General features: G+C 40.1%; 1 protein-coding gene across 1 annotated transcript; it reads right to left on the bottom strand.

Moving 5' to 3' along the window:
- Positions 1 to 479: 479 nt before the first annotated feature.
- On the bottom strand, positions 480 to 25,893 carry MGARP (mitochondria localized glutamic acid rich protein). Its single transcript, XM_057432230.1, has 7 exons — positions 25,766 to 25,893; positions 24,065 to 24,168; positions 22,925 to 23,012; positions 18,177 to 18,410; positions 4,766 to 4,924; positions 4,015 to 4,063; positions 480 to 1,718 (listed from the first exon to the last, which is right to left on the bottom strand). Exons 1-6 carry the CDS (start codon positions 25,848 to 25,850, stop codon positions 4,017 to 4,019), a joined length of 717 nt encoding a protein of 238 aa, XP_057288213.1. The 5' UTR covers positions 25,851 to 25,893; the 3' UTR covers positions 480 to 1,718; positions 4,015 to 4,016.
- Between the last annotated feature and the right edge of the window lie 1,253 nt (positions 25,894 to 27,146).

Below are 27,146 nucleotides of genomic sequence, written 5' to 3'. Positions count from 1 at the left end.
TTCCAGAGATAAAGTGACATTCAGCAAAGCCAACAATTTCAGAAATCCTACTGCCAGCTGCAGAAATTAGAAACAGCTTATTTCACAAGGAATTAGTAAAATGAAGAAATAGAACATTTAAGAGTATGCATCCATCACAGGATGCTTAATCTACAAGATAAATAAAGATAGACTCTCATCCAACAAAATATCAGTCCAAGGCTTTTATTCCAGTAGCTTTGACAAAGATTGCTTTTAATCACAGTGGGTTTATCCTTTAAGCAGAAGGCTGTGGAATGGCTTCTTGAAGCTCAGGAGCCTGATTTTGCCTCTGCGTTATTCCAGTTATTCCTAAGCAGATACAGTGGCAATAGGCTGTATTTTTGTTGGAACTTTATTATAATTTGCTTCATGATGGCAGGAGCAGGTGTTGCTTTGTGCCATGGGCAGGAATGTCAAAATGCTGCAATTTCCCTTTCAACATCTTTCCAAAGTTCTGCTTGTAATTCACACTTTCTACGTAAAGTGTGTCTAATATACCTTAATTTGATCCCAGTTTAGAATTATTGCCATTCTGAAGGCTGGAATGGGTCTCAGTAAAGATTCTGTAGTAGATGCACACTCATGCACATGCACAAAGCACAATGGAGGTTGAGAAGAACAGTGTCATACAAACCCATAATTCGTTACAGAATTTTTCATTATTAAGATAATACTAACAAGATTATATATCTATTCTGTTTGTTCTTAGTCCCTAAGAGTCCTTGTCCATTTGAACACATGTGACATAACCTTCCACAGGGATTTTGCTGGCCATCTGCCAGCACTCAGAGAGGAGCTTTACCCTAGCCTAAATTGCTTGTGATTTGTATAAGTGTTCTCTGAAAACCTCCATGTTGTTACGCCACTGTTAAGACATAACAACACAGAAAGACTACAGCAAGGTTTGGTAGGAACAAGGCCCAGCTCACCCAAGGTTGGAGCCACCACTTCAACCAATGACAGTAACTTCAAACATGGCTATTTTGAATTTTCATGCTATAAAGTACCTGTTGCTACTACTTGTAAACAGCTTTTGTTCTCAAAGGAGGAGCCTTAAAAATGTTTACTCCTGGATACTATTGTACAAGGAAGAGTAGTATCTAAAATGTTTACATAAGGGGAAAATCAGACCGTATACAGCCAAATGTCCTGTGCTTACAATTGCAAATCCTAACTTGGGAGAAAAAAAGGTTATTATTTTCACCATGACCCAATTTAAAAAAAAATAAGTATTTTTTATAAGCTTTTAAATTAGTTAAAACCTTTTACTTACATTTTAGCATGGAATGTTAAAATGGTATAACTATGCACCACAGTTTGGACCAAAAGTAAGACATTAATGTACGTAACAAGACAACACAGACCTAGAATGAGTTCACCTGACATGGTTTCAATTAATTCTACTGCTTCTCTTAGCACGTGTATTTGTTACATGCTGGGCTGTGCTTTGGAAGTTATTACTGGATGCTACTTTAAAGCAGAGATGTTAATCACAGAAGCGTCTCTCTAACCAACTTAAATCGTATTAGGTTGTCTGTTGCAGCACTGAATACTGGTCCTAATGAGCAGCACGTGGTATGAGAAACTGCACAAATTCTTTTGTCTCCAAGGAAGAGTATGGGATTTCACACAGGAATCAGCTGGTTGATTGCACAAATATTTCCGTTAAATCTTTTCAAAGGCTTCAGCACTGCTTACTGAGAAAAAGAAGAAAGAATCTGATTTAGAGGAAGCAACAATAACCAATGTTTAGCAACAGACTTGATTCAGCAGGTCTTTTTCTTTGCAAACATTTAAACACATTGTGAATTTGGCTGCAGGTTATCAGTGAATTACAGCATATAAACACCACTGCTGTGTAAATCATGTTTATCTGATGGCTTGTGAAAACTTGCTCTGCTACCACCAGCAAAGGCCAATTTCAACAAATCCCTCATCTTCAGCCATGTTGCTCAGGTATAACTGAATTCCTCTGCATGCTGGATATATTCCACTAAACCTTACTTCTACAAATAGCTGCTTGCTTAACTTGAAGGACAAGGTAAACCAATCGCGTTTGCTGAGATTACTGATATAAGTAGCTTCGTACCAGTGTGAATCTGAGGCCAAGAGCCACACACTGTAGAGTTGCTGTACTCAGAAAAGAAAGCGGAATAATAGTATGTTCTTACACAGCATCAGTTCAAGGCTTTATGTGAAGATTTTACCTATTACTACTATTCTATCCTTTTGCATACACAAAATAAATGAATAAATATGCTTTTCCTGATTGGGAATGCATTGTAGCTCTTAACCTATTAACTGGAAAAAGTCAGTCAGCCTACTTCTAGCCCTAAGTAGTAAACTGTTTTATACACTGTTTTTCTCCCAACAAGGTCAAAGCGGACCTCAGAACAAAATTCGTTTTGTAACCTTGTGATGCTGTTGTCCTAAAAAATAATTTTTTTTAATCAAAAAGAGCCCAAGCAGTTTGAGCAGCATTCAGTGGACCTGTATTCTGGTAGCAGATTTATCTACTTTTTCAACTATTTTCAATTTGTTTTATCAAAATTGCTTCCTACAGCTTCCCTTCCCTCCCACTCCTGCCCCTTTCAGTTACCGTCTCTGCCTTCATTAGTCAAATTAGCTATATTGGGTATTTGTTGTCTAAATCAAATTCTGGAATAACAATGCAACAATTTACAGGGTTGCAAGATGTTTACAGAAGGAAAAAAAGATTCCTAACTCTATTGCTTTCCCTGCGTCACTGCATTTATGTGTCCCAGAGTGGACAAAATTTCTTGGTAATTTATTTTTCTGATGCAATATCCTCAGGTGCCCTTAGCTTTTACTTTCAGCAAAAAAAACAGCTCTGAGACCCACACTTGCAACTTTTCTGCACATCTCACCTACATTCATTAAATATCTGTTCCCCTTCGTGATTTCAGGGTTTTTTTCTTAGTTTTAAATGCTAAAACAACGTGGAAAAAGACTATGAAGTTTAAGAATATTTACCTTTCATCACAAGCGGATAAAAGGCATTACCTTGTTTTATATTGCAGTGGATGATGGAATAAGCAAACACGCATTTGCAAAGGACTCAGAACATAATGATACGTTTCCATAAGTGGATTTATAGGATACGTTTTGAGACTGCAGTGAAAAATCACTTTCTTTGCTGTTTCCTTCTCCTCCTGCACTGTACTCCAAGAATTACTGCATGACTTGCTAACCAGCAGCACAATTAATTTTGAGAATTCCTGGCCTGGGAGGTCTATTTGCTCAGCTTTCAGTTGTTTCTATTTTAGTTAATATCTTTTTTACCAAGATTCCTGTTCATATTTCAGCCAAACTTTTTATTTCCTCAGGTTTCTATCACCATCTTACAGTCCACTTTTGGAAACGGGAGTCACAGGGAATAGCAAAATAGTAAGAATATTGGGGGGAAAGTATCTTATTCTGCAAGTTAATAAAGCCAACTGAGCAAGATACTAGTAAACTAGTAAGAATATTATAGTCAATATTTTTCATTAGCACAAACTAAAAGTGCCAAGAGACTAATTGTGAAAAATTGTTTTTAAAGAAGTGAGTCTGGAAGGTTACAACTTCACCATGTTTACACTGAGGATAGCAAGAGTTCACTTGTATAGGCCAATTACCCAGAAGTCCAATATCTACATAATTTAAACTAATGTCCAAAGAATACTTTTTGCCTGGAGGAAAGGTACAGCTTTTGGGTCTTTATCAAGTTTGCAAGGGCCTAAGATAAAGCCGTAAGTAGACACCCAGTGTGATGTAGAAAAGTTTTGCTCCCTAGCTTCTGAGATGCCAGCAATGGTTCCCAGGCAATAAGAAATACTTCAGTTCTTTTTTGCAGTGTACTCGTTGGGGATAGAAATTCAAATTCACCATCAGAGTGCATGTGCAGACTTACCACATGCTGCAATCGCCACTATCTGAGAAAAAAAGAAAGGTGAGGAGCAGGAAACCACATGCTGCAATTGTACTCTGTACCTTTAGGGTTCCTTAGCAACTTCTTCAGGTGTCTTCTCCTCCACAGAAACTGAAAAGGGAGACAAAACACCAATGAGAAATGTTGGAATCCACTTATTTGATGACAAATAGTCAAGTTCTTTCCCTGCAGTCTAAATTATCCTTTGGCCTAAAAGGATACAATTTACAAAGCCATACTAGGTATACAAATATTTCTCCTTTTAGCTTTTAAATTCTAATCGTAAAAGAGTTTAGAGGCCAAATTTCTAAACTCCTTTGAAAATCTCCCCAGTGAGGATTTTAACACGCATTTTCTTTTGCATTCAGTTACATTGTTCAACTTCAATAGCAATACAGGAGTGTTTACAGCTGCATTGAAACACTGCAATGTTTATAAATATCGAATGCTCTATATTTTTCTTTACAGCAATGTAATTTAAGAAAGTTCCATCTTTCAAATTAAGTCAGACTTCAAAATAGTATGTTACATCCCGTCCAGCACAAGGGAGAATTTCTTGTTCTTGAACTTTACATCTAGCCACTTAGCAGGACACTGAGCTCAAAACACTGTGGCAATACACATACACAATATATATTTCTACTGCATGGCATATAATGTCAAAATTCAGCTTTCTGCTATGACTACAATGCTGAACACAGTCACCACAAGCAGCCACTCCTGAGCTACACATGCACTTGCATCTAGTTCAGTGCAAACAGCCATTAGTGCTTTCAGAGACAAAATATTTCAGACCCATCTGTACTCTTGCACCTTCTGAAGTCTGCCCCGACTCCTCAGCATCAGCATCCTGGCTCCTGGAGGATGTGTCAGAAATCTCTTGAGCTGCTGAGGCTACTCCTTCCTTGACACTGTCTAAGTTTTCCCCATGGGCAGAAGAAGCTGAAACATCCAAGACTTCACTCACAGTTTCTATGAATCAAATTAGAGAGATAATTGTCTTCTCTTTCCATTCACCGGCATAAAGGAGGGCAAGCAGTCAAGGCTCACAAAATATGAAGTGAACACGCATGTTTGAAATAACTGAAGACAACAGAATCTATCAGATGATTAAATTTTATCACGCAAGTAAAAGTTTGCAAGTGGAATTCCAGGGAAAATCTGACTTCCCAACCCTGGGGCAGAAAACTATAAACATGAACTGTTTTCTTGTCTTTAGACAAAGGTAAATATTCTCTAACACCACAGGATGGTTTGGGTTGGAAGGGACCTTAAAGTTCATTCAGTTCCAACCCCCTGTAATGGGCAGGGACGCCTTCCACTAGACCAGGTTGCTCCAAGTCCCGTCCAACCTGGCCTTGAACGCTGCCAGGGATGGGGCAGCCACAGCTTCTCTGGGCAACCTGTGACAGTGTCTCGCCACCCTCACAGGGAAGAACTTCTTCCTTATATTGAATCTAAATGTCTCCTCTTTCAGCTTAAAGACACATACACTCTCTTGCAGATATCCTCATTCTATTTTCCAATTTCTGCCAAACTATTAATGACGTGCAAGATACTAATGGTAATGTTTCCATGGAAATTATCCTGGTCTGATCCACGCCACAGGGACAAACACACACAAACACTCCACATAACCTTGCAGAGGGTAGTTTTAGTGTAGAAATATCCTAATATCAGCCTGAAAGTTCAGGCTGTGATTCCAGTGTAGCATGACTGCCAAGAACCCATTTTTCAATACTCCTTACAGATAAAGCAACCTATGTATAAAAAGTATGTAATAGTTAATATGTCTATATACAGATACACTACAGGGAGACTGAACACATCATCCAGCAGTTACATGTCAAATTTTACTTGAGTAAATTCTCTCTTACCAAATTCTCTGTTCCTCTACCAAGGAACTCTGTAGTTATAAACTGTCCCCTGTGCTAAGCTACATGTATGTGAAATACAGTCAGCTGAACAGCTCTATTAGAAGTTCGCTAAATGCAATAAATAGGAGTTTTGTAGAGCTAGCATCCCATGCCTTTTTCCAAGTATCAGCTTGCAGCTATTTAATACAGCTAGTTCTGAACATCAACTATTTCACTTTATTTTGTAGAATATGGACTGAATTTTAAAGAAGCAACAGAAAAAAATAATCAGGAATTTCTACCTTTGTCTTTATAGGGAGGAGCTATGCAATGAAGATAGTGCATTTTAAATTCAGAACGTTAGTTATTTCATAGCTAGCATCACTTGATGTAATGCAATATATCTGCTGCAGTAACAAGTTGCTGGTTTTGAGTTTGTAACATCATTCAGTTTATATTACCAAAAATTTTCTCTCTGGATTATATTATTTAATCTTCCTAATTTTTATTTCTGGTGATGTTTCATTGTTTTAATTTCTTTTGCATTAGTAAGAGTAAATCAGTAAGCAACTAGAGGGAACAACATGGACTTTCCTGCTTTTTAATAAAACCTCATTTCCTTTGAATGGGAACTGTGTTTATCACCACCTACAGGAATACCTGCCTTGAAATAAACATTAACACCTACACCACTTGTACTGAACGATTTTTGTCTGGTCTTAAGTATTATTTTAAGGCTATCAGAAAGGCAGTCTACTGCACCAAGAGATGGATGCCTCTTAATGTGTCCGTTCAGGTCCCTGAAGAGCAGCTAAATACAAAGGGCTTTGTTGCAACAAGCACTGCATTCTTTAAAACCTCTGTCTGTACATGTGAGTGACTGTCCTCGGTCACTGCAGAAAACGCCAGCTGGTGCTTGTACTCACATGGCTTTCACATCCCTTACTTGAGCACACGTGGCTACAGTTTCCTGGGAGCCACCTTCCCGGTGCCTCAGCTGAAGGCTTCTTTCCAAGAAGAGAAAGCCGGCACCAGCTGGCAGTCCAAGCACACTTGCACACAGCAGCACCAGACATAGCAGCTTCCACTGGGTGTTATTCCCAGCAAAGACTCAGACTGGCTCACCAAGATCATTTTGGCACAGTTTCTTCGGCCTGCTGCAAGGACAGAAAGCTATTTAAGTGGGGTTTGGTGCTTTGAGCACCGTGAAAATAAGAACCAGACCATATATTTTAAGCATTAATCTGATGCACCAAAACAAATCTCGGTGTATTTTCTGGTGGTTTGTACACAGCTCAGTCTTGGACCAAATGCTCTGTATCCCACTCAGGAGGTCAACATGTTTTAGTCTTAGGGAATGGCTGTGATCCCAGGGCAATAGCAGGTAATGAATGATGACCTGGCAAGCTGAGAACAAGTCCCTTTAAGAACTGGGTCTGTCATATAGCCCCTTCTCTGTGAGGAACATCAGACACATTGCCCGAGTGCCTCACATCCTCAGCTGGTAGCACAAAGCATTACAAAGTTTAGGAACTTCTCCTTTTTGTCTCCCTGGATGTTAAATTTAATCTAGGTGCTATTTTCTCCCACACATTTTGGCTTTGGGTTGTGGTTTGTGGGTTTTTTTTTGGTTGGTTGGATTTTTTCCCCTTAATCTACGTACATTTCATATTTTTTAATTACCAGCCCATCTTAATCTCTCACAGTTGTTCCATGTACAGTCCTGCAGTAACACCCTTTTACGTAAAGAGATTTTAATCTATGCCTGGTACAATGATGACTCATTTTACATAATCCTTGGAAGAAGGATTTTACTTCTCTGTCTATTCAATTATTGCAAAGTTGTTCATAAGCCTGTTGTAAAACTCTACAGCAGTTAATGGATGTAACTGAAATCACTTCTAACTTTTGTCAAATATTAAATAACTTAAGCTTCTTCATTTTTCTCAGAAGAGAGATGTAGAGGAGTTACAACATTTTAACTGGTTCCATGTTGTTTTCTGAATGATGACCAGTTTGAAGTTCTGAAGTCCCTGTACTTCCTTGCGCAGCGATGACTATGACCCATGTTGTCTATTTATGCCAGCTTTCTTACAGCTTCTACAGGATTTAACTGAGCAAAACAATATGCATTGTGCAACTGCTTCTCTGCAGTGAAGACATGCAGTATTCAAGTGCTGTTTGTGTTGTTTTCCACCGAATGCCCAGCTGCTGTATTATCACTACCACACAGCGCTGCTGCAGCTCCCTAGCATCTTTAACACAACACCCACCTGCAGCATTACAGTCAAACTGGTCTCTGTCAAATGATGATTCACCCTGACCCACACAATTTAAAATCTGCCGGAAATGGAAATGTTCTTAATATTTTTTAGTTTCCTCTTATAGCCACAAAAATAGTTGGTTGGGTTTTTTTCTTAGTTCTGTAAGGGAGGAACCAGCCCTACCCCTTCATTCATCCATAGCATTGGATCTAAATGGTTTCACAATTTTACTGTTTCACTGTTTGGTGTGTTGTGTCCTTCCTCTTCTTAGTAGGATGTATTCCTCTACAGAAGCCGTACACTTCACAGTTTCATACAAGGCATTATACTGGTAGCAAAATCTCAGTCTTTTTGTATAATATTAGCTATTTTTTTCTGAAGGAAAAAAAAATCTTTTATGCTTCTTCACCAGACATTTGTAATTTTTAAGTTTTCCCCTGAGATAAGCAGATACATCCCAGTATCAGTGGCTACAGGTTTCTTCAATTTTGCTAGGCATTTGTATATACCACTGAGCTTACAGATCTGTGTTAGGAGCTTAACTTTTGTAGTTTCAACAAAAGATCTTATAAAAGAACTTCAAGCCTCAGAGAAATCAAACTAATCACATTTACTGACTGCAGGCAAGTGGTTAGGCTTTGCATATGCATCCACAGCTGTTCTGAAAGCATTCAAAGGGATTTTAACATACCAAAGATTCTGAGGACAAGCATCCCCAGGCTAGGTGGACACAACCATCACTACTGAAATCAACACCTTTGTAATATCCAATCCTTACATGGAACACTGAACCCTAACAAAAATATCACCTGCTCCATCTCATGGTAGTGATATACACTCCCAAGTTGTCTTCATCTCCTCTGCTTTATGAGAGAGCCAATCTGAGAAGATGTCCTTCCACATTGCACATGCAGGAACAGAACATGACGGGGCGAGCACCAGCAGCACCTTACGTGTGCACCAAATACAATAACAAACCATTTATGTTATGAAAACACATCTGGTTTGAGTTGAGTAAATACAGAAAAGGAAATTGATTTTACAGACAAAAGGAAATTAGGGTTTTTGTTTAGAACTTTGTTGGGTTTGGGGTTGGTTTTTGTTTTTTTTTTCCAGTAAGCAGCATTAGGCAGCTCCAGTAGCTTACCAGCACAATGTACAACATCTGTTCCACCTAGAAATATAATTTTTAGGAACCTATCCTTATTATTTCAGGGAAAAAAACAACCCAAACCAAAGAAAAAACCCCAACAAAGCTGCTTCCTTTGTAAAGTCGCTATTCCTGCAGTCTTTAAAGACACATTTTTACTCTCAGGAGTGCTACAGTTGCAGCACTGAGAGCGCAGGACTCTGCATTGCAGTGCATTCACAGTAGAACAGAAAACAGCCCAAACCCAGGCTGATTCTGCATCCTCATGATGGTCAACTGACTGAACAGCAGCGACCTCAGCATGCCCCCAGCAGGACTGAGGCGCAGTCAGCAGGGACCTGCATGACCCGTCACTGACGCATCTTTGCTCCAGCTAACAATAAAAAATACCTCCCCCCCAAACATAGACTGACTTTCTGCTGCCAGTCAATAAAAAACCCCAAACAACACAAACCCCATGCACATGGACTGACTTTCAGTACCCAGATCTTAATGTCTTAGAACAGCCCTTCAAAAAAACTCAACCATGTTAACGCAAGGGTTGGGTCTGCACACTGCCACTGAAGCAGCAGTTCATTAGCAACTAATTCTTAGGAAAACAAACAAACAAACAAAAAGTCCTTATATTGCATATAGAAATAAATTTTTCCGAAGAGGAAAGAACTGCTTTTCTCATGCAGGTGGAGCACTTCACCTTGTGAAGGAAATACCTCTCTTTGTCATCAGGTAAAACCAGAGGAAGCTGCCTCTCATAGAGCAGAATTTAGAGAAGGGAAAGTACAAATTTTTTAAAAGCTGAGGGACACTCTTGGAACTCAGAATTTCCCTCCGACAGAAAAAAAACACCTTTGCCAGCTTTGGCCAGCCAGCTCAGCACTGCTGCAAACGCTCCCCCTGTTCAGAGTCCTTTTGTGTTGAAACTTCATTATTAGTATTTTTAATATCTATTGATACCAGTTTACAGATGACTGATCCAAATAGCCTGTAGGCGTAAACTAACTCGTACGTTGTATTTTTAAATCTTTCTGGATTTAAGCCTGTGGTTGTAAGTGGCTCTGTAAGTTTGTTTTCCTTTTTACAATACATATGGTGAAGAGACCTGTTCCAGATTTTAAAATTAAAACTATATTCAATCTTTTCCTTGCTCAGGGAGAGGTGGGGATCCCCCCTCCCCAGGAGGAAGTTTCATAACAAGATTGTGCAGTACAGCCTATATTTTTTTCCTCCAGTTTTGCATTTCCCTTCTAGTATATATAAAACTGTAACATTTTGATTCAAATCCTTTGATTCATTTTACAAGTGACATTTCCAGTTGGAAAAAACGACAAAATCTGAACAGGCACTGGTTAAGAGATATTTAAAAATACATTTTTATGAGTGAAGCATTTCACTTAAAGCGGCATCCTTCATGTCATGAATTTTCTTTTTAAGCAGTCAAGATGAAGCTTGTATCTGTAATGCAGACCATCGGGTTGAGTTACTTTAAAAAATACTCTTTGCGGAAGAATTTGGCTTTATAAATCCAAAATAATGCAAGTTAGCCAGCATAATACAAATGGAATCTGCCTGGAGCGCACAAACCAAAGCTGGAGTACAAAACAAGGCTTTGATATGTCAAGCTGCCTATAACATAACCAATGCCGCACACTAATTCCAAAGGGGAAAAAAAAAAAAAAAACAGAGTAAAATTTATGAGAACAGACACAATATTCAATATTACATTTACAGCCTTTCAGAGAACCACTCACGATTATGTAATGCTTTGGTTTACCTAAAACCTCTCCTCAGTAAGGTCCTCTGAGAGCCTTGAGATGTCCCCTGAAACATCAGGATAGGCAGAGCGAAACATTCTCCATTCCTTTTTGTAGTTTAAAGACCTGATAATGGAAAACCAACAGTGGAGTAGAATTCACTCTTAAAGAGTCGAATTCTGCCATTTTTGAAAGGTAATTCAGGAATGTATTTGAGAGAGACAGCAAAATAGAGCACAAGAGGTGGGGGTACCTGGTTCCCTCAGTTCTAATCCAGGGAAGACCACAGCAGTAGCAGCAGCAAGAAACTGATTCTCTTTAAGACCACCTTAACATCTTTTGGTTCCATCATCAGCTTTAAGGAAAATGGAAAACAAGTTTGCTCAGCAATGGCTTCTGTTCTAAATCCTGAGGTGGTGATGGTGACAGCTAAGGCCCCCTTCCTTCCTCCCTTTCTTCCATCAGAAGCCACCTGCCAGTCCAGGTACAGGTGACTTGGGTTCAGCACCTCCCCGCTCTGCCTACAGGGCTCAAACTACCATCAGCCACATTAGCAATAATAATCACCAAGGCAGTTTGGGACAAAACAGGCAAAACCGTGCATATGTCACTTGGATCTCCCTGAAATGCTCTCTCTCTGCTCACTGCCATTTTATTCAGTGACCACTTAAGCTTATAATCAGCTACAGTAAGTTATTCATCTCTTCAGAAAGGAAAAAAAACACAAAACCCCAAACACTTAACAGTTAAACACTGGGCTTAAAAAGGAAAATATCTACAGATGGTTAACCACAAACCAACGCCTCCCTCTGACACTGCGAATTCAGTACTTGAGCTTCAGATAGGAAAAAATAAACGTTTCAGCTCTATGCAGTAAACTGAATCAGGGAAATAACAATTTAGAAAAGTCCTAATTATTTTTTCAGGCTGATCAGTTCCTTGAATGCATAGGACAGGAACTAGTGGCTGGGAACTGCCAAAGCCCACATTGCTCTCAATGGATTGTTTGCAGAACTGCCCTGGCCTAACCACCCTGTTGTTTGGATATAGCATGAAGGCAGCCTCAGCATTCCCTACTCAGCAATACCTTGCTAGAGCCCACTGGCATCAAGAGTTCTCTCTCTTTGGCATTTCAGGTACGCCATAAATTAAACCTGAACTAGTGGCTCAGAGGGCAAGGTCTCTGAGAAACTGACAAACAAAGGAAAGCTGGAATTCCTAATAATCCTGCCACTATAAAAATGACACCTCTTTCTTTTTGCATGCCATCCAGAAACAATCCAGTTAAAAATCCATGAGATCCAGCCGAGAGCCTAACCCATGGTGTTGCGAAGCACATTTTTAAGAACAAAAAAACCAAACCAAAACAAAAATGTTCTTCACTCCATACAGCAAGAAAAGAAACAACTTCATTCAACCAAACATTTCACAGGTTGGTCGTGTCTAATGCAGGTCACTAGTTCCTATGAAAAGCCTCATTAGTTCATACTAATGACCAGAAGAGTCACTTCAAGAGAGCTTATTCTACAGTGGATGACTAAAAAAAAAAAAGATTCAGAGATGCCTGAATGGTCAGAATAAAAGTGTAGCAGTGCATACCACATTAATCTAGAATAGTTTATAATACCTCGTATAATTTCAAGTATATGATTTTATATTCTGTAACAAGGATTTGTAGCAATGAGAGGCAATTCACATTGTGGTTGGTTGTTTTAAACCTCTAGCCACTGATTGGAATGGAGCATGAGGAAAACTAATGCAAGTTAACATAAACAGCATATATGAAAATGCGCTAATAATCTGATGTATGAAATCCTTCAGAAGTTCTAAAAAGAACCCCATTTAGTTGAAGTTAGGTATTTTCTCTAACAGTCTTCATACAAAGTTTTACCCATTTACATTGTTTTCAAGGGAGCTACTGAAGTTCAGCATGTTGGTTTTTGAAAAGGCTGTTTCTCTTTAATATGAAACACTGCCCCAAAACCAATATGAAAATCCCTGCTGTTACCATTCTGGTTTGAGCCATTCTCAACCACTGGAGAACAGGAGTCCCCATTGACATTTTCTCTAAAGTAGGGCACCAACAGTATTCCTCTACACGCTGTATTTACAGAAAATTTTCAAATAGCACAGGTACTACTACTTAAGGTCAAGTAAATGCTAACAGTTTCCACTGAACAAAGCAAGTTCTTGCTTTCCAGTTTAAAGAAATAAAATTATTTTAGGATTCTTTTTAAGCCTTGACTATGGGCTGCATGTGTTTTATTAGTGAAAAGCAGTAAATCCATTTTCTCCTTAATAGTAACAATCATTTACGCATTATTCACTTTATGTCCTTTAACTAGTTTTAACCCGGTTTTGAGAAGCTACTTGTCCCCTTGTGCTACAGCAGATGAATAGGAAGACAGTTATCTTACATAGTTCTCCCCCACTTATTTGTTTGCACTGTTAGCTGTAAAGTTCTAGGTTTTTTTTCCATTTTATTGAAATCTTCTTCCCCAACCCAGTGCATGCTGTAGAATTCTCTTTTCATCTATGCTGATCTAAACCAAACAGCCTCTCCATTTACCAACCTGTGTCTTCAGATGCTCACAACTTTTACAGAAGTATTTTCTAAACATTGTTCACATTCTTTCTACAGAGATTCTCCATTTGTGCTGTGACAACTCATCTACAAGCTCAGTTTTATGACGGGAAAAGAGAAGAGGATAGCAGCCAGTTCGTGGTAATCAGAGAGATACAAGATAAATACAGCAGCCCAAGGGCCAGAAAAAGTGATAAATGTGAAGCAGAGATACCAAACAGAACTTCCACATAGATATACCTCCCCAGTAGGATATTATTCACATAATTGTGAGCCTAATTTGGCTAGCTTAGTCTACCACAGTTACTGAAAAGGAGGGAAAAATATCCTCTAAAAAGAGATTCAGAATAGAAAACCTTTATTACAGTTGGTAATTAAGCACAGATTTTGTCAGATAATACAGATACTTTCCCTGATTCCATCTGGGAAATCAGGGAAACCAATCTACACCTAAAGACCCATTTCATGCCATGACATTATATATATGAAAATGGCCACTAACAGACCTGTTACGAGATGCTTGTGATCTATACAAGCAAGGCTGAGAGGAAGTGTAATTATCTTCACCAGGTCTAACTGTGAACAAGAGGTTTAACAGTAAAGGATAAGGTTTGTCCATGCTGCATCTTACCCCAGCACCTCAGGTTGTAAACAACTGCAGGTTGCACAGCTTTTCCTCCTTTCTCCATCTCACACAACAAAACATCTAGAAAGATGTGTTTGTTCTACCATGCAACATCATTCTGAAAGCTTCTGAGTAAATATGAGCATTTGCAAATTACTTTGAGGACTTCTCAGGTATTTTCAAAATACCCCCAGTGTTAGAGCATTTGAATACACACCCAGGGTTTGGGAACTTCCCAACCAAAATCAGTGTACGCTGATCACGTTGGGCATTTTTATTTGCCCGGCACTGTTGTATGGTGGAGTTAGCAGAAGTCCTGTCCAGAAAGCAGTAACTAACTCCTGTCCAGTGTGGCCTGTATTTGTTTCTCTAGGCAGCAGACAACTGGCACTGTAATGCCATTCAAAGCATAACATGGAAAATACTGGCACATTCACACGCTAATCCTCCCCAAGCCCAGTTGCTCACTCCAGTGGCGTTTGAAATAGCAGAGAAGAGACCATGTCCTTCAATACTTGCAAAATCAGGAAAGAACCTATGCTATTAAAGTCAGAAGTCCCAGAAATCATGTTTGGGGGCTCACAGATTTTGCTATGCCAGTTGATAATGCCAAAACATTAAGCCTCAATACTAGAATTGGAGAAAAGTTTATAGCAGCAATATAAGAATTAAAAATCACAGATGGAACAACTCTGCCTAATCCAAATAGCAGCCTAGCAGCTTGCCAAACTGTGCATTTTATAGCATTTGTTCTACCTGGAGAAAAAATAACCGTATTTCATGGACCCCACACACAAAGTACACTAGAAGGAGAACAGCAGGAAACTTACCAGCATCAGGTAGTAACCAAGAGTGACAGCCCAACTGCTCAAATAGTAAAAAGGTACCAAAAACTAGAATTTAGAGGAAGCTAACGCTTTGGGAACAGAGTAACACAGCATAGGACTTCACAGAATTCCAGTTACTTAAAAAAAAATTTAAGGTTTTAAATTGTTTAAATTGAGGCAAGGAGAAAATTCCACCCAGGTACAATTGTAATTATCTGTCTAAAACTGAAATTACCACGATTAAGTACCTACCTCCAACGTTGTTTTTTGGTTGGTTGGTTTGGGCTTTTTTGGTACATCTATGCATAATCACACGTTCATGTTATCTGTATACATACACATGTATGTGTTCTGGTGAGGCAGATAAACATTCACTAGCACCTTTCACTTCCAAATATATTACAGAAAGCCTTAGAGATTAAAACTGCATTTGAAAAAGCAGGATTTTACTGCTAATGACAAAAATACTTGCACCTTCAAGAAGTAACACCAAGCTACCAAAAAACCTAAAAGTTATTTAAAGAAGTATTCTTGTTCAAAGTGCAAAGGCTTTGCATTTTTGAATGTATTTCCCTGGGCAGTTCTGAAAGAAAAATCCTTCTCTACCTCAGTAAAAATTAATATACTTTTTTTTTTCCCTAAATGGAGAGAACACAAATGATTAAGATAGTTTAATACAAAACTGAAAGGTATTTCATAGAACCATAAATGGTTTGGGTTGTAACTTAAAGATCATCTAGTTCCAACCCCCAGTATTTCCAGACTGATTTTAATGATAAAAATGTTCTTTTTTTTAGAAACAGAAATAGCTGATGACTGCAAGTAACTACTGAACAAAGTGGTACATAGAGAGCAGAGATTTTTTGAATCAAAACACCGTCTTCTTCTATTTTAAGTGTTATGCCAATAGCAACTAGCTTATACATAGTTTGAAGGAAAGGGATACCAGTTTAAGCCTGTGCATGTAAGACTACATGCTGCTTGTTAAGCCCTTCACACAGTCAGGAGCCAGAGGCCCCTGGCAGTTCCCAGGAAATCCAAGGGAAGAAGCTCTTCAGCAGTCACGCTGTCCTCCCATAGACGTGGCCAGGAAGAGAGGAGCAGCCGAACACTGAGGTGACCTGACTGGAGCCTCTGCAGCCTCCCAGGGCAGGACTTGGGTTATGCAGCCACCACAGGGGCTCAGTCCCAGTGAGGAACCTCAGGTGAACTCCTTATGAGACCCATAGGGTTCACGCCTGACTCAGGCACACCTGTTACCAACAGTCACTGCCAACAGTGCACTGGTGACCAGCAGCATGAGAACACCGCTCTCAGGAGCAAGTTCTAACAGCCCAGAAACATCATAGAGGTTGAGCAATGCTACACCAGGGAGAATGCTCTCTTGACTTAGAAGCTAGTAATTACTGAGAGGAAGTACAGCTTCTGCTGCTTGATATGAAATGCTTTAGCTTATATGGGATCTTAACTGCTTCCTCTTCAATAGAGTAGCAGGAATACTTACTGTATGGAAGACCCTGCCCTATCCAAGAATAAACAAATATCCCTCGATAAACATTGTGAAAGGAATATTCAACCAACTCTAGATACAAGCAAGTGCCCATTCCTTAAAGTGAAATTTTGCAATTGCTCTGTAGAACAAGAGGTGAACGCTGCAAGACTTTTAAAAACATTCTTTAACAGCTCTAATTCACTAACCTTAACATATATTAGACTACTTCTTCTATAAATGAAATGGTCTAAATATTCCATAGAAATGGAAATTATTTTTAGCAGATTGGTCCAAATATTGTTTTAAAACATTTATACTTTTATATATAGGCTGGTTTATTTATAGGCTGGTTTTCAGAGAAGCACAGGAGATGTTCACACACAAATTAAACCCCATTCATACCTAGACCCTTCACAAGAGCCAGCTATTTGACATGCTGCACCATTTCTCAAGTTCATTTGTTAAAAAGGCAGTTGAGATGCATCCATTCCTTGCTGGAGTTATCAAGGAAAAAGGCAAAATCAGTTCCAGAATCTGGTAATAACTCTCAAGGTACTATGATAACATCCCACAGACTAGCATTTAGAATACTTTTCATCTCAGTTTGGCTTGTTTTAGATATACCCTTTTAAGTAGATGCTCGTTTTCCTCACTCAGTCAAAGATGGGTGTGCAGTCAAGATTCCATGCTTAAGGCAAGCTGAAAGCCATGCCAGTGTTTTTTATACTTGCTACAGCCACACTGAAGTCTTCCCTTCCAAAGCAAGAAGCAGAGCAAAGTTTCTCCCTCATAATAGGCTGGCAAGATTTTGGTTGGTTTGGTTTTGAACTGAAGACACCAGATGCAAATGACTGATGCTTTCCCATAGACTGAGAAATTGCAATTCTTTTATGCATGTCCCTTCCAACTTCAGCTGAAGAGGTCAAGAGGTGCTCTGTCCTTAGAAGTTAGTAGTATAAAACTAAATTTAAAAAAAAAAAAAAAAAAGTGCTAAAAACTCAAGCTACACTATAATCCTGTACTTTGTGCAACTTATGGATAGGTTTGCATTTATATTGTGATTTTTTGAAAAGCCCAGTAAACCAGAATATTTCAAATGCCCTGACAGTTCAAAATACTAGCTATGTAGCCACTTATCAACATAAGTGTTTAATGCCAACTTGATGTTTTATTGAATTTTGACATTTTTAACCCACTATAACCTTAAAACTGAGATCATGACAATATTTTGGTTGCTATGAAAGATTCTGTTCAAGTTGCATTAACAGCACAGCTATTATTATTTAGTGTGAATATCTTGGGAATGGCCAGTGAAATAAGGCATTTAGATTCCTAAACAAACCCTTAACAATCAGGTCACCGAAACAACTCCTTAGCTGATCATATTACATGCTCACCTTCTTAAAGAAGAGAAATAGAATGGAAAAATGAGAAATTTTCTAATTCCACTAGTTTTAGACAGTGACTGTGGTGCCAGAGGCAGCATGCTTTGAGAGACACTGATTTAATTACTAACTTAATTACCTTAAGCACATCATATGTCAAATTAACTCCTCAATTACTGCAGGACAAACTCCATTAGGAACACTGACGTTTGTTCTTAATGTTCTGTAGTAAGAGGCAGAGTTTTAGGACTCACAAAACACACGCACAAAGACTCTGTTCTTAAGTTAACCTTGCACTGCAGCAGCTTCTGAATTAGCAGCAACTTCCAAGTCAGCAGCAGCTTCCTGCTGTGCTTTCTCCACAGCCGGGGATGGTTCTGGAGCTGGTAGGTCATTCTCCCCTCCAGTTTCTGGGGATACCCCAGCATTCTCATCCTGTGCTGCAGGTCCAGCAGCAGCTACTGCATCAGCCTCTTCCATGGCTGTCTCTGCTTCAGTGACTTCAGCCGTCTCTTCTTCATCACCTTTTAAGGATTTATTTAATACAATAAAGAGAGTAAAGTGCATGCATGCAACAAATTCACACACTGCTTTTTACCACCATTCTCCTTTAAATTTAAAATGGGAAGCTAAGCTTTGGGATCAGCATTTACAAAGTCAAGAAATCAATAATTAATCCCCCCATATTGTCTAATGTGGCACTGGAAAAGATGTTTACAAGATGAGGAAACCATATTCTTAATTACTGATTTTCATAATTGCTTCAGTGTAGTAAGAAAAGAAATTGTGGCTTAAAGCAAGTATCTGGAAGAGGTGGAAGTGCAGGGAAGGATAAAGAAGGACCTCACCAAGTGTTGCTCCAGCACCCTGTACTGAAAGGGCCAGTGATAATGCACTCAAGGGTGTCAGAGGGAGCAGGATTCTTGCCCTGTTTGCACCCAGCAGTGGAATTACCACACTAAGAGTAAGACATCTGCTACCATAATTAGAAGCTGTTATGGAGCTCATTATCCATCAGGCTCAGAACCACTGCAAGCTGAGATATGCTTTCAGTCTTCGCAGGGCTATTTTTAAGGTGGCTAACTTGGCTGGCAATAGCTATAATAATGCTGAGGCCAACAGCCATCGGTTTTGTGACATTTCTTAGCCCTGTACTGCCACAAGTACTCCACTATCCTTATTTGCCCTGCTTTCTTTAGATTTAAGGCAGTGTAACCCCTGCAAGAGCCATAGCACTCAAACAAGAAAGGTCAGGTCTGTGGGGCAGAATAAAACAGGGGACCCTTACTGAAACTAGGTGTATATCAGTAAGAAAATAACTGGCTAATTTGAAGTGGTCAGCATTCACTTTACTGGAGATATGACTGCTTATGACAAATAATTTTCTTTTTACAACTTCTATCTGTCTTTAAAGACTTGACTACATTTCTGTGGGTCAAAATTGCTAGAAACTCAAAAAAACAGTGTTTCCTAGTCATGCATTACTTCAAACTCAACTGAGACAAGTCATTAGAAACTAATGGCACAATGCAACAAAGATGCACAACCACCATGCAAACATGCACTAAGATCAAGTTAACAAAAGAAAAGTTATGTACCAAGTATTCACTGCAAGTTTACCACTAGAACCAACTCACCATGTGAAAACACAGAACTGGAAATAAAGTTTGTAATATAGTGTAAACTAAGTGAGAATAGACAGGAAAGTGCTTAAAGAGACATAGTCAGAATTTATTTTATTCTTTTCTATCTGTTTAAAAACTAAACAGATCAATTTTAATTCTGTTTTTTTTTAGGCTAGTGCAAGCCTATCTTTTTGTGCTCGGGTTTAAACACAAGCCTATTAGTTGCTCAGCAAAGAAATCAAAGCTTTGTGTTATACAACCTGATCATGTCCCTTTAAGAGAATGCTGTATTCCAAAAACACCCTAAATCAATTACACAAAGAACAGACTAACAGCCAAGCTCAGCATTCAGTACACTTTATTGGACAGTCAAGTATAGAGTGCATTCATTCAAAACAGCCAGCTTCTCAATCTCCGAACTGCCTTCTGCAAAGCAGATTCAGTAATAAGCTCAATATGGTTTGGCCTTGCAAACATAGGTAGTTCTTTTAGTCTCACAAGTACGGAGTTTTACAATAGAAGGTATAAAGTCATCCCAAGGTAGGCTGCAAGGTACGCAATGGTGAACGACTGTCCTTTGTTTGTATTTAACTTCCTCGGGTTTGGAAAGAGATTTCCCTTGTATTTTAGTCTGGAAAGTGTAAAAGCAGAGTATAGATTAGAAAGATTGAATCAGCTTGCATTAAGTTAAAAAGAAGTCATTGCTAAGAAAGAAGGAAATCAGGAACAAGTTTCAAGGAGACACATGCACATGGAAGAGAAAAATCAGTTATTTGCTAAATAAACAAGTAGAATGTTCTGCAAGGAAAACATCATTTTACAGTTCAAATGATGTCCCAGATTTCCTACTGCTACTTGGAGTCAGGCTTCTGCCAGGAGCTTTTTTTAAACCCCTCTCTAAATTTGTGAGCAGCTTTCAGTTAAGAGCAGCTCTAGAAAATTTGCTAGTAAGATAATATTTTTTAATGTCTGATATCCTTAATTAAAATACCATTAAATATCATTTCAACCCTCTAATAAACAAACAAACCTAGAATAGCATTTGATTATTTCCTTTATAGTGATAGCCTTGCTCACTACATGCATTACTACATCCTTTAGAATAGACATTTTGGGTTTGAGGACAAGTGGAAAATTTTCCTCAGGATGAGAAAACACAAAAATAATTCATATCAGGAGAGTCTCTGATCAGCTGCTCCCTAGTATAAAGTTCTTTCAGGTAGAAAGCTCTTCACTTACGATAGGACATGCAGCAAATATTCCATGAAAGTGGTGTTTGGCAAGCTGCTTTTCTATCCACCACTTCATACTGTTACCAAAACTGTTTTACAGCTTATTTTAAGCTTGATTCTACATGACCCTAAAAATATTTGATTACTTTGAGAACAGAATTTTTAATTGCTCTTATCAGCAATGCTCACTGTGAAAAAGTGTAAGGACTGAGTCTAAACAGTGGGGAAAGAAGCTGCAGGGGCACTTCTGGGAAAAGCAATACTACGGTAACAATCTGTGTCACAATGCACACAAAAACAGGGAACAGGAGGAAAAGGGAAGGAAGAGACACTAATTCATTTGAGAAAGCACACAGAGGATTTCATAGGAAAAGTAACAAAAGAAACCTCTTCTGGGAGGATACAGTTGGGAATGAAGAAGGATTTTTGTAAGAGCTGATTCAACAGTAGCTTTGCATTGTGAATTGGAATTAGCCACTCAGAAGTCCAATTAAAAACTCTTAGTTGAGTGTTTATTCAGAAGTCCAATATGAAAAATAATACAGGAAACAAGTTTCAACTGTGTTCACTGTATGGTCTTAGAAATGCTTTGGACTTCTTATTGGCAATACTACCAATAATAAGGGAGGCAGCAATCATCTGCCATCACTAAGCAGTGCAAGGCATCAGATTATGGGATGTCTGGAGAGTACCCAAAGTCAGAATTAGGTTGCAGAGCAGTGAGTACTCCTGCGCTAGTCTTGGGCTACACAGGCATAGCCTTCAGTGGGTCACACGCACCACTGACCTCTGGTATCCCACTCAAATCTTTTGGAAGACTAGGGTTATAACTCAGTACCTTGCAGAAGTGAACCTTAAGAGAAAAGAGGGAACATACTGGCATCATTTTGAATGCCCTGGAAGGTATGTTTAATGCCCTCACATCTACAATGTCCATCTGAGTACGTTAGTCAGAACGTAAGTGTGACCCTCATTTCTTCCCTCAACAGCAGATGACTAGATCACTATGAGGAAATACCTACTACTTTGGTCCTGTCTAGAATTTCTAATTTTAGGGACAAGGAAGGATTGCATTAAAATTGTGGCCAAATTTCCAGCATTTAAAGAATTAAGTTTAAAAGCTGTAGTGCTTCCAGCTGCTTAAGAGAAATTAAGGTGTTTTCCCATTTTAAATCTTAAAATCTGTAACTGTAAAGTTCCAGAACTAAAGAATGTGTCATGTAACTTTAAGACTAACAACTTCAAAAGAAATTATTTTAGCGGCAGAGAATTTAGAGCATGTTCTCACATTGAAAACAAAATTTAACCTCAGCATACTCTATGCAAATCTATTCTTTGTGTGCATGCAGAAATCAATTCTCTAGATGACAGCATCAGAAAAATAAGGAAGAAAGTGATACAGCATTAATTTATTTTAAAAATGAAAATATAAAGATGCTGAAGAAGCCATTTTTTTCTGTTTTTCCTAGCAAGGCCATGCCTGCCAAAGTTCTCCCTTTATATTAATGCTGCCATAACACTAATTGATGTAGACAGAGACAACATTCCATTACAAGTATTTGAACTAACATGGTCTAATTATTTAAGCATGAAGAGCTAAGTTAGAATTTGCCATACACTTAGGTGGTATCTACTTTTCATTTAATCCTGAATTTAAAAGGACAAAATGCAAATTGTGGGACAAGAATAGGGTCCGACTTACAGTATTTAAAAAAATCAAAACCTTAGGTTTTTTCCTTTGAACTGTATTCCTTGATGGCATGTGGCCTGGAGCCAAACTCTTGGCTGAGGAACAGATATTATCCCCTTCCCCCTCAGCAAACAAAAGCATAAAACTGATTTTGACAGCATTATGCATTTAGTCAGGTTTCATTAAGCTTCCAGTAAATCCAATGCAAATACCCAAGGTACAACTAATGGTTCACACTTCAACATTTTCCCTCCAAAGGTACTTCCGAAAGTTGATCACAGGCCAGATTCACTGCCTAAACATTAAGTCTATTCCCACAGTTTGTGCAGAAGTAGCTTTGTAACAGATCACTGCATGACCACCTTTGTCTTTACTCCCACTTAGAGAACTCGGAAAAGCACCTGGGCAGGGTTAAAGCCTGATTAGACAATCTAGAAATCTGTTCCAGATCCTCGCGCACCCGGGGAACAAGAGAGAAGAGCTCAACTCACGTTTGTCTTTCCGCCCCTGAGATCTCTCATGAAGAATATTCACATGTTCAATGTAGTTGCTGCGGGATGAACTGACTACTCTGTAAGCCTGAAAGGAAATTATATCTAAACTTATTGCTACATCCCTACAAAATTACCAAACAAAAAGAGGGGAGAGGAAGAAAAGGGTTTTGAAGCAAGTGCTACTGCCCATATTAGAAGGCGTATCAAATTCTGCTGAGCAACGTTAGGAAAATAAATTAAAAATCTATTTTGCTATACTAACATATTTATACATTTCATATTTCTCTGTTGTTAGAAAACAAACACAATATACCACGCAGCTTTCAAAGTGCTGCAGCAGTTCAGGAATAGAACACAGTATTTGAAAAGACAATTACAATTGGATTATTTATTTAATGAAAAAATAACTATGGTAAAAAGGTGACAGCAAGAGAATTCACTGTTCCTCCAGATATGCAATCACACGAGTTTTGTATTTCAAAGAAGTAGAAGCTACTTACCATTCAAGAGGATTGTTTTGTGGGAAAGGGAAACATGCACCTCTCTGGGTGCTAGTCACTACCTCATTGTCTCAAATCTTGGGGGTGGCTACGAAATGGAGGTTTTAGGCATGTGAAGCACAAAGTCTGATGTATTTAGTTGCAGGGAAGACCATGATTATTGAAAAGCCTGACAAAAGTAGTTGTTCACAAAACTTTAACATGATTTTTCTAAGTAACTAATATTCTTATCTTCCTCTGTGCCCCAATTAACGAGGTTCATAATCTCCCCCCCGTAGCTTCAGACAGCTGATTTCACATACATCTTGCCCACTTTGAGATACTCTTAATGTTTGTGGTTGACAAGAAGAAGCAAGGGGTTACAGGCAGATGCCTTACTATGCCTTTGGGTATATTTCACATGGCTTTAAATACGTTTTTCGCTAAGAATGACAACAGCACTAGATATCAAAGGTAACAGTAAAACAGGCAAGCAGTAGGCATTCAGTTTCACCAGTTCTCCTGAACTTGTTTTTAAGTTAGATTGTCTTGAATTATATGCTATGACATCCACACTCTACTGATGGTTTGAAGACAATTTTTAACCTTACACCATGCCAACTCAAAAAGCACAACAGTTCCATTCCCAAACACTTACATAAAATAAACCACCAAAAGCAGCAACACCAGTAAGAAGATAGTAAAACATGGACTCTCCAGATGAGCCAGGAACACTCCCAGATGACATCTGGCGAAGAGGTGCTATAAAAAAACATTACTGGAATCAGTGTAAACATGCAGCTAAAATATGACCCCAAAACAGAACGCCAGGATCTGAATTCCATATGGGAAAGGATGATTTAAAAATGATGTAACAAAACAAAGAGGTACAGCTTTGTGTTTAGTACAACTGAGTAATGCAGGGCATGGTGCATAACCGAACACGATACCGGGCTGAGCTCTTCATCAGATTTTACACGAACTACGTTGTCTATCAGCTTCCAAGTACTGGATGCAATCTATAGAGGCTACAGAATGACCTGAGAAATGCAAAAACATTTCTGCCTAAGGTACATAGAAGAATTAATCTGTCCTTATTCAGCCTTGCTGCAATGATGAAACCCTCTTCCCTTTAGTAACAAAGCACTTTAAGAAAAGGCATTTTCCTTTGAATGCTCATTCCCTCACCCTCAAACAGACTGTGGACATTAAGAGACATGCCCATACCCCATAACCTCAAATATCGGCCAACAGGGCTGAAAGGCAGCATTACACAATTTTACCCTTAGTTGAGTACATATTCACTGTAACAGCAACGTTAGCTGTTTATTTGCATTCACCAGTTCTGCAGCTTTGATGCTTGCTCTAGCCTTGAGTTCTTCTGTACATCTAAAAATGAGACCTAGGAAAAACACAATTCTGTTTGTCAACAACGCTTTCAGCCAAATTTTGTGACTCTATCCCAGAGGAGAAACACCTCACTGAAAAGGCACTTGTTAAACATAAAACAGCTCTGAGCACTGCAATCAGTAGCTGCAAAAAGTCTCCATCTCAAACCACTGCCATCGTGTGCCAGATTATGTTTAGCGTCATCCGCCTCATGACACACTTTTCAGACTCCTCTTGGATAGTCAGGTAGTCTAATGGATCTTCTTACGTTTATATACGATCTGTAGCAGTGCGCTGGGAATACCATCTTCCCAAAGGCTGCATGCTATAGGTAGGAGAGTGCTCAGCCACCCCGCAATCACCCAGCCCGGCAGGACGATTTATTTTTTTATATGCTGGTTACACAACTCCTGATGCGCCAAAAGCCACGGCTGCAGCCCCGCAGGCTGATTCCCGCTCCCCCGGGGGCTTGCAGAGCGCTGAGGAAACCATCGCTTTGGACATACACCTGAGGGGATTCTGCGGAGGATGGAAGTGAGGATAATGGCGCCCGCCCCGCGGAGGGAGGGGGATTACACCTGCCCGACACTGAGCCTGCTTCACGGATGTGGGGGGAAGCGGGGTGGGGGGGAAGGCCTAGCCGGTTCTCCCACGGGCGAGGAGCGCGGTGCCGCCCAGCCGAAACGCTGCGGAGATGCCAAGGCAGCCGGTTCCCAGCAGCGCGATAACGGAGCAGCCGCACCCGGCTTCCTCCTTCCCGCCCGTCCCCTCACACGGCGGGGATGGCTAACGGCCGCGCAGCGCGCCCGCCGCACCTGCGACCCCCGGCCCGCGACCTTGGCGCGTCCCCACACCGCGGACCGGCGGGGGCGCGTCACGTCCCGCCCCGCCCCGCGCGTCCACCACCCCCCGCTGTCCCGTTGACCTCTACCGGGCCCCGGCTCGGGATCCGAGGCGGCCCCCCGCGTACCACGCTGCTTGAGGCGGCTCGCAGCAGAGGGAGCCCTGCTCAGGCGAGAGGCCAGCGCCTGCGAGGCGGCCCTGCAGAGATACATGGCGGCGGCAGCAGCGGGAACCGTGCGGCTGAGAGGGCACCTCGAGCTGCCGGACAGCTCAGGTCTACAGCCGCGGCAGCCGCTCCACGAGCGGTCTTCCACCAACAATTTCTGAAGAACTCAAGCTAAACCGACGGCAAAAGGCATTCGGGGACGGTGCCAGTACAGAGGGGCTCAAGGTCACTAGAAAAATGCTTGCATAAGTAAATCCCGCTACAAGTCACGTCAGCTGTTACAATCACGGGTGCCTCTAGGTCAGAGCCACCCAGCTGTCCTCTTCCTCCCCACATCGTTAAACGGCTGTGCCGTTACGCATTTCTCCTCTACAAACTACTTTGATGGTCCCTCAATGATTTCCTGATGCCATATCCTGCCGCTTGTCATTATCCCCTTTTTTGTCCTTTGTCCTTGACTGACCTTGATGCATGAAGAGACAGCTCAAGCATTCAGAAGGCAGCACTCACACTGGAAACCGACAGCAGCTCTGTAGTCTCACCACAGAGGCTCTGAGCACCTTTCAGGCCATGAGCAACTCCAGAAAGAGCAGGAAACACCAGCCTCTGCCACACAGGGCATGAACCCTGGATAAGGCACTGCACAGAACAGCACCCTCTTAACTTCCGACTACCACATCTCCAAGGAGCAGGTCTTTGGAGACTAGAAGGATACAGCTCCATCTGCAATAAGCCTGAAAGCAGCAAGACAGAAAAGCTGCTGTGCCCAAGAGAATGTGTGCAACAGCCCCTGAGGAAGGGACAGACTGAGGAGTCAAATAAACAGCCTCCGAGATTCAAGACTGCACTTTTGTCCTCACTTTCTGAAAATACATTTCAGCTTTGCAAGCAGTCGCAAAAACAAAGCAAACTTCCTAAAAAGGATGAAGATACATAGAATTCAAAGGCTGGGCACCTCCAATTTTTGTTCTCTGACACAGCTTCATCTCTGCTCTAGGGGAAGAGAATTAAAAATAATTAAAATCAATTCGGACAACAAAGGACTGAAAAGCAGCAGCACTCAAGGAACCAGACCAAGCTTGCAAACAGATGTATAATGTTGGTTATGGCATCTGTAAGTCACTAGGTCAAGCTTTGAAAGCCTACCTGGTCAAGATTTGAGTTGAAAGCTGCTTCTCTGATGGACAAAGTAACAAATGCACATTTTGGCTTTTGTACAGATCATTTTATCAGGTTTCCCATAAATGCCATTCTTGTATTTGCTTATCTCTTACTTTATAAATTTAGCAATGAAAATGCTGCAGGACAAGGGTATACTTAGCTTCTTGAATACTTGCTGAGC

Source organism: Pezoporus wallicus, unplaced genomic scaffold (assembly GCF_028554395.1).
Source record: "Pezoporus wallicus isolate ANWC-B61680 ecotype Strahan unplaced genomic scaffold, APGP_CSIRO_Pwel_v1 contig_6872, whole genome shotgun sequence".
Lineage (NCBI taxonomy): Eukaryota > Metazoa > Chordata > Aves > Psittaciformes > Psittacidae > Pezoporus > Pezoporus wallicus.
This window is presented reverse-complemented; position numbering and strand designations above follow the sequence as displayed.

Coding starts and splice junctions, on each gene's coding strand:
- MGARP (XM_057432230.1), bottom strand. CDS start 25,850: ATGTATCTCTGCAGGGCCGCCTCGCAGGCGCTGGCCTCTCGCCTGAGC. Junction 18,411..22,924: donor TCAGGGGCGGAAAGACAAAC/GTGAGTTGAGCT, acceptor AATCCTTAAAAG/GTGATGAAGAAGAGACGGCT. Junction 4,925..18,176: donor AGAAGCTGCTGCAGTGCAAG/GTTAACTTAAGA, acceptor TTTGATTCATAG/AAACTGTGAGTGAAGTCTTG.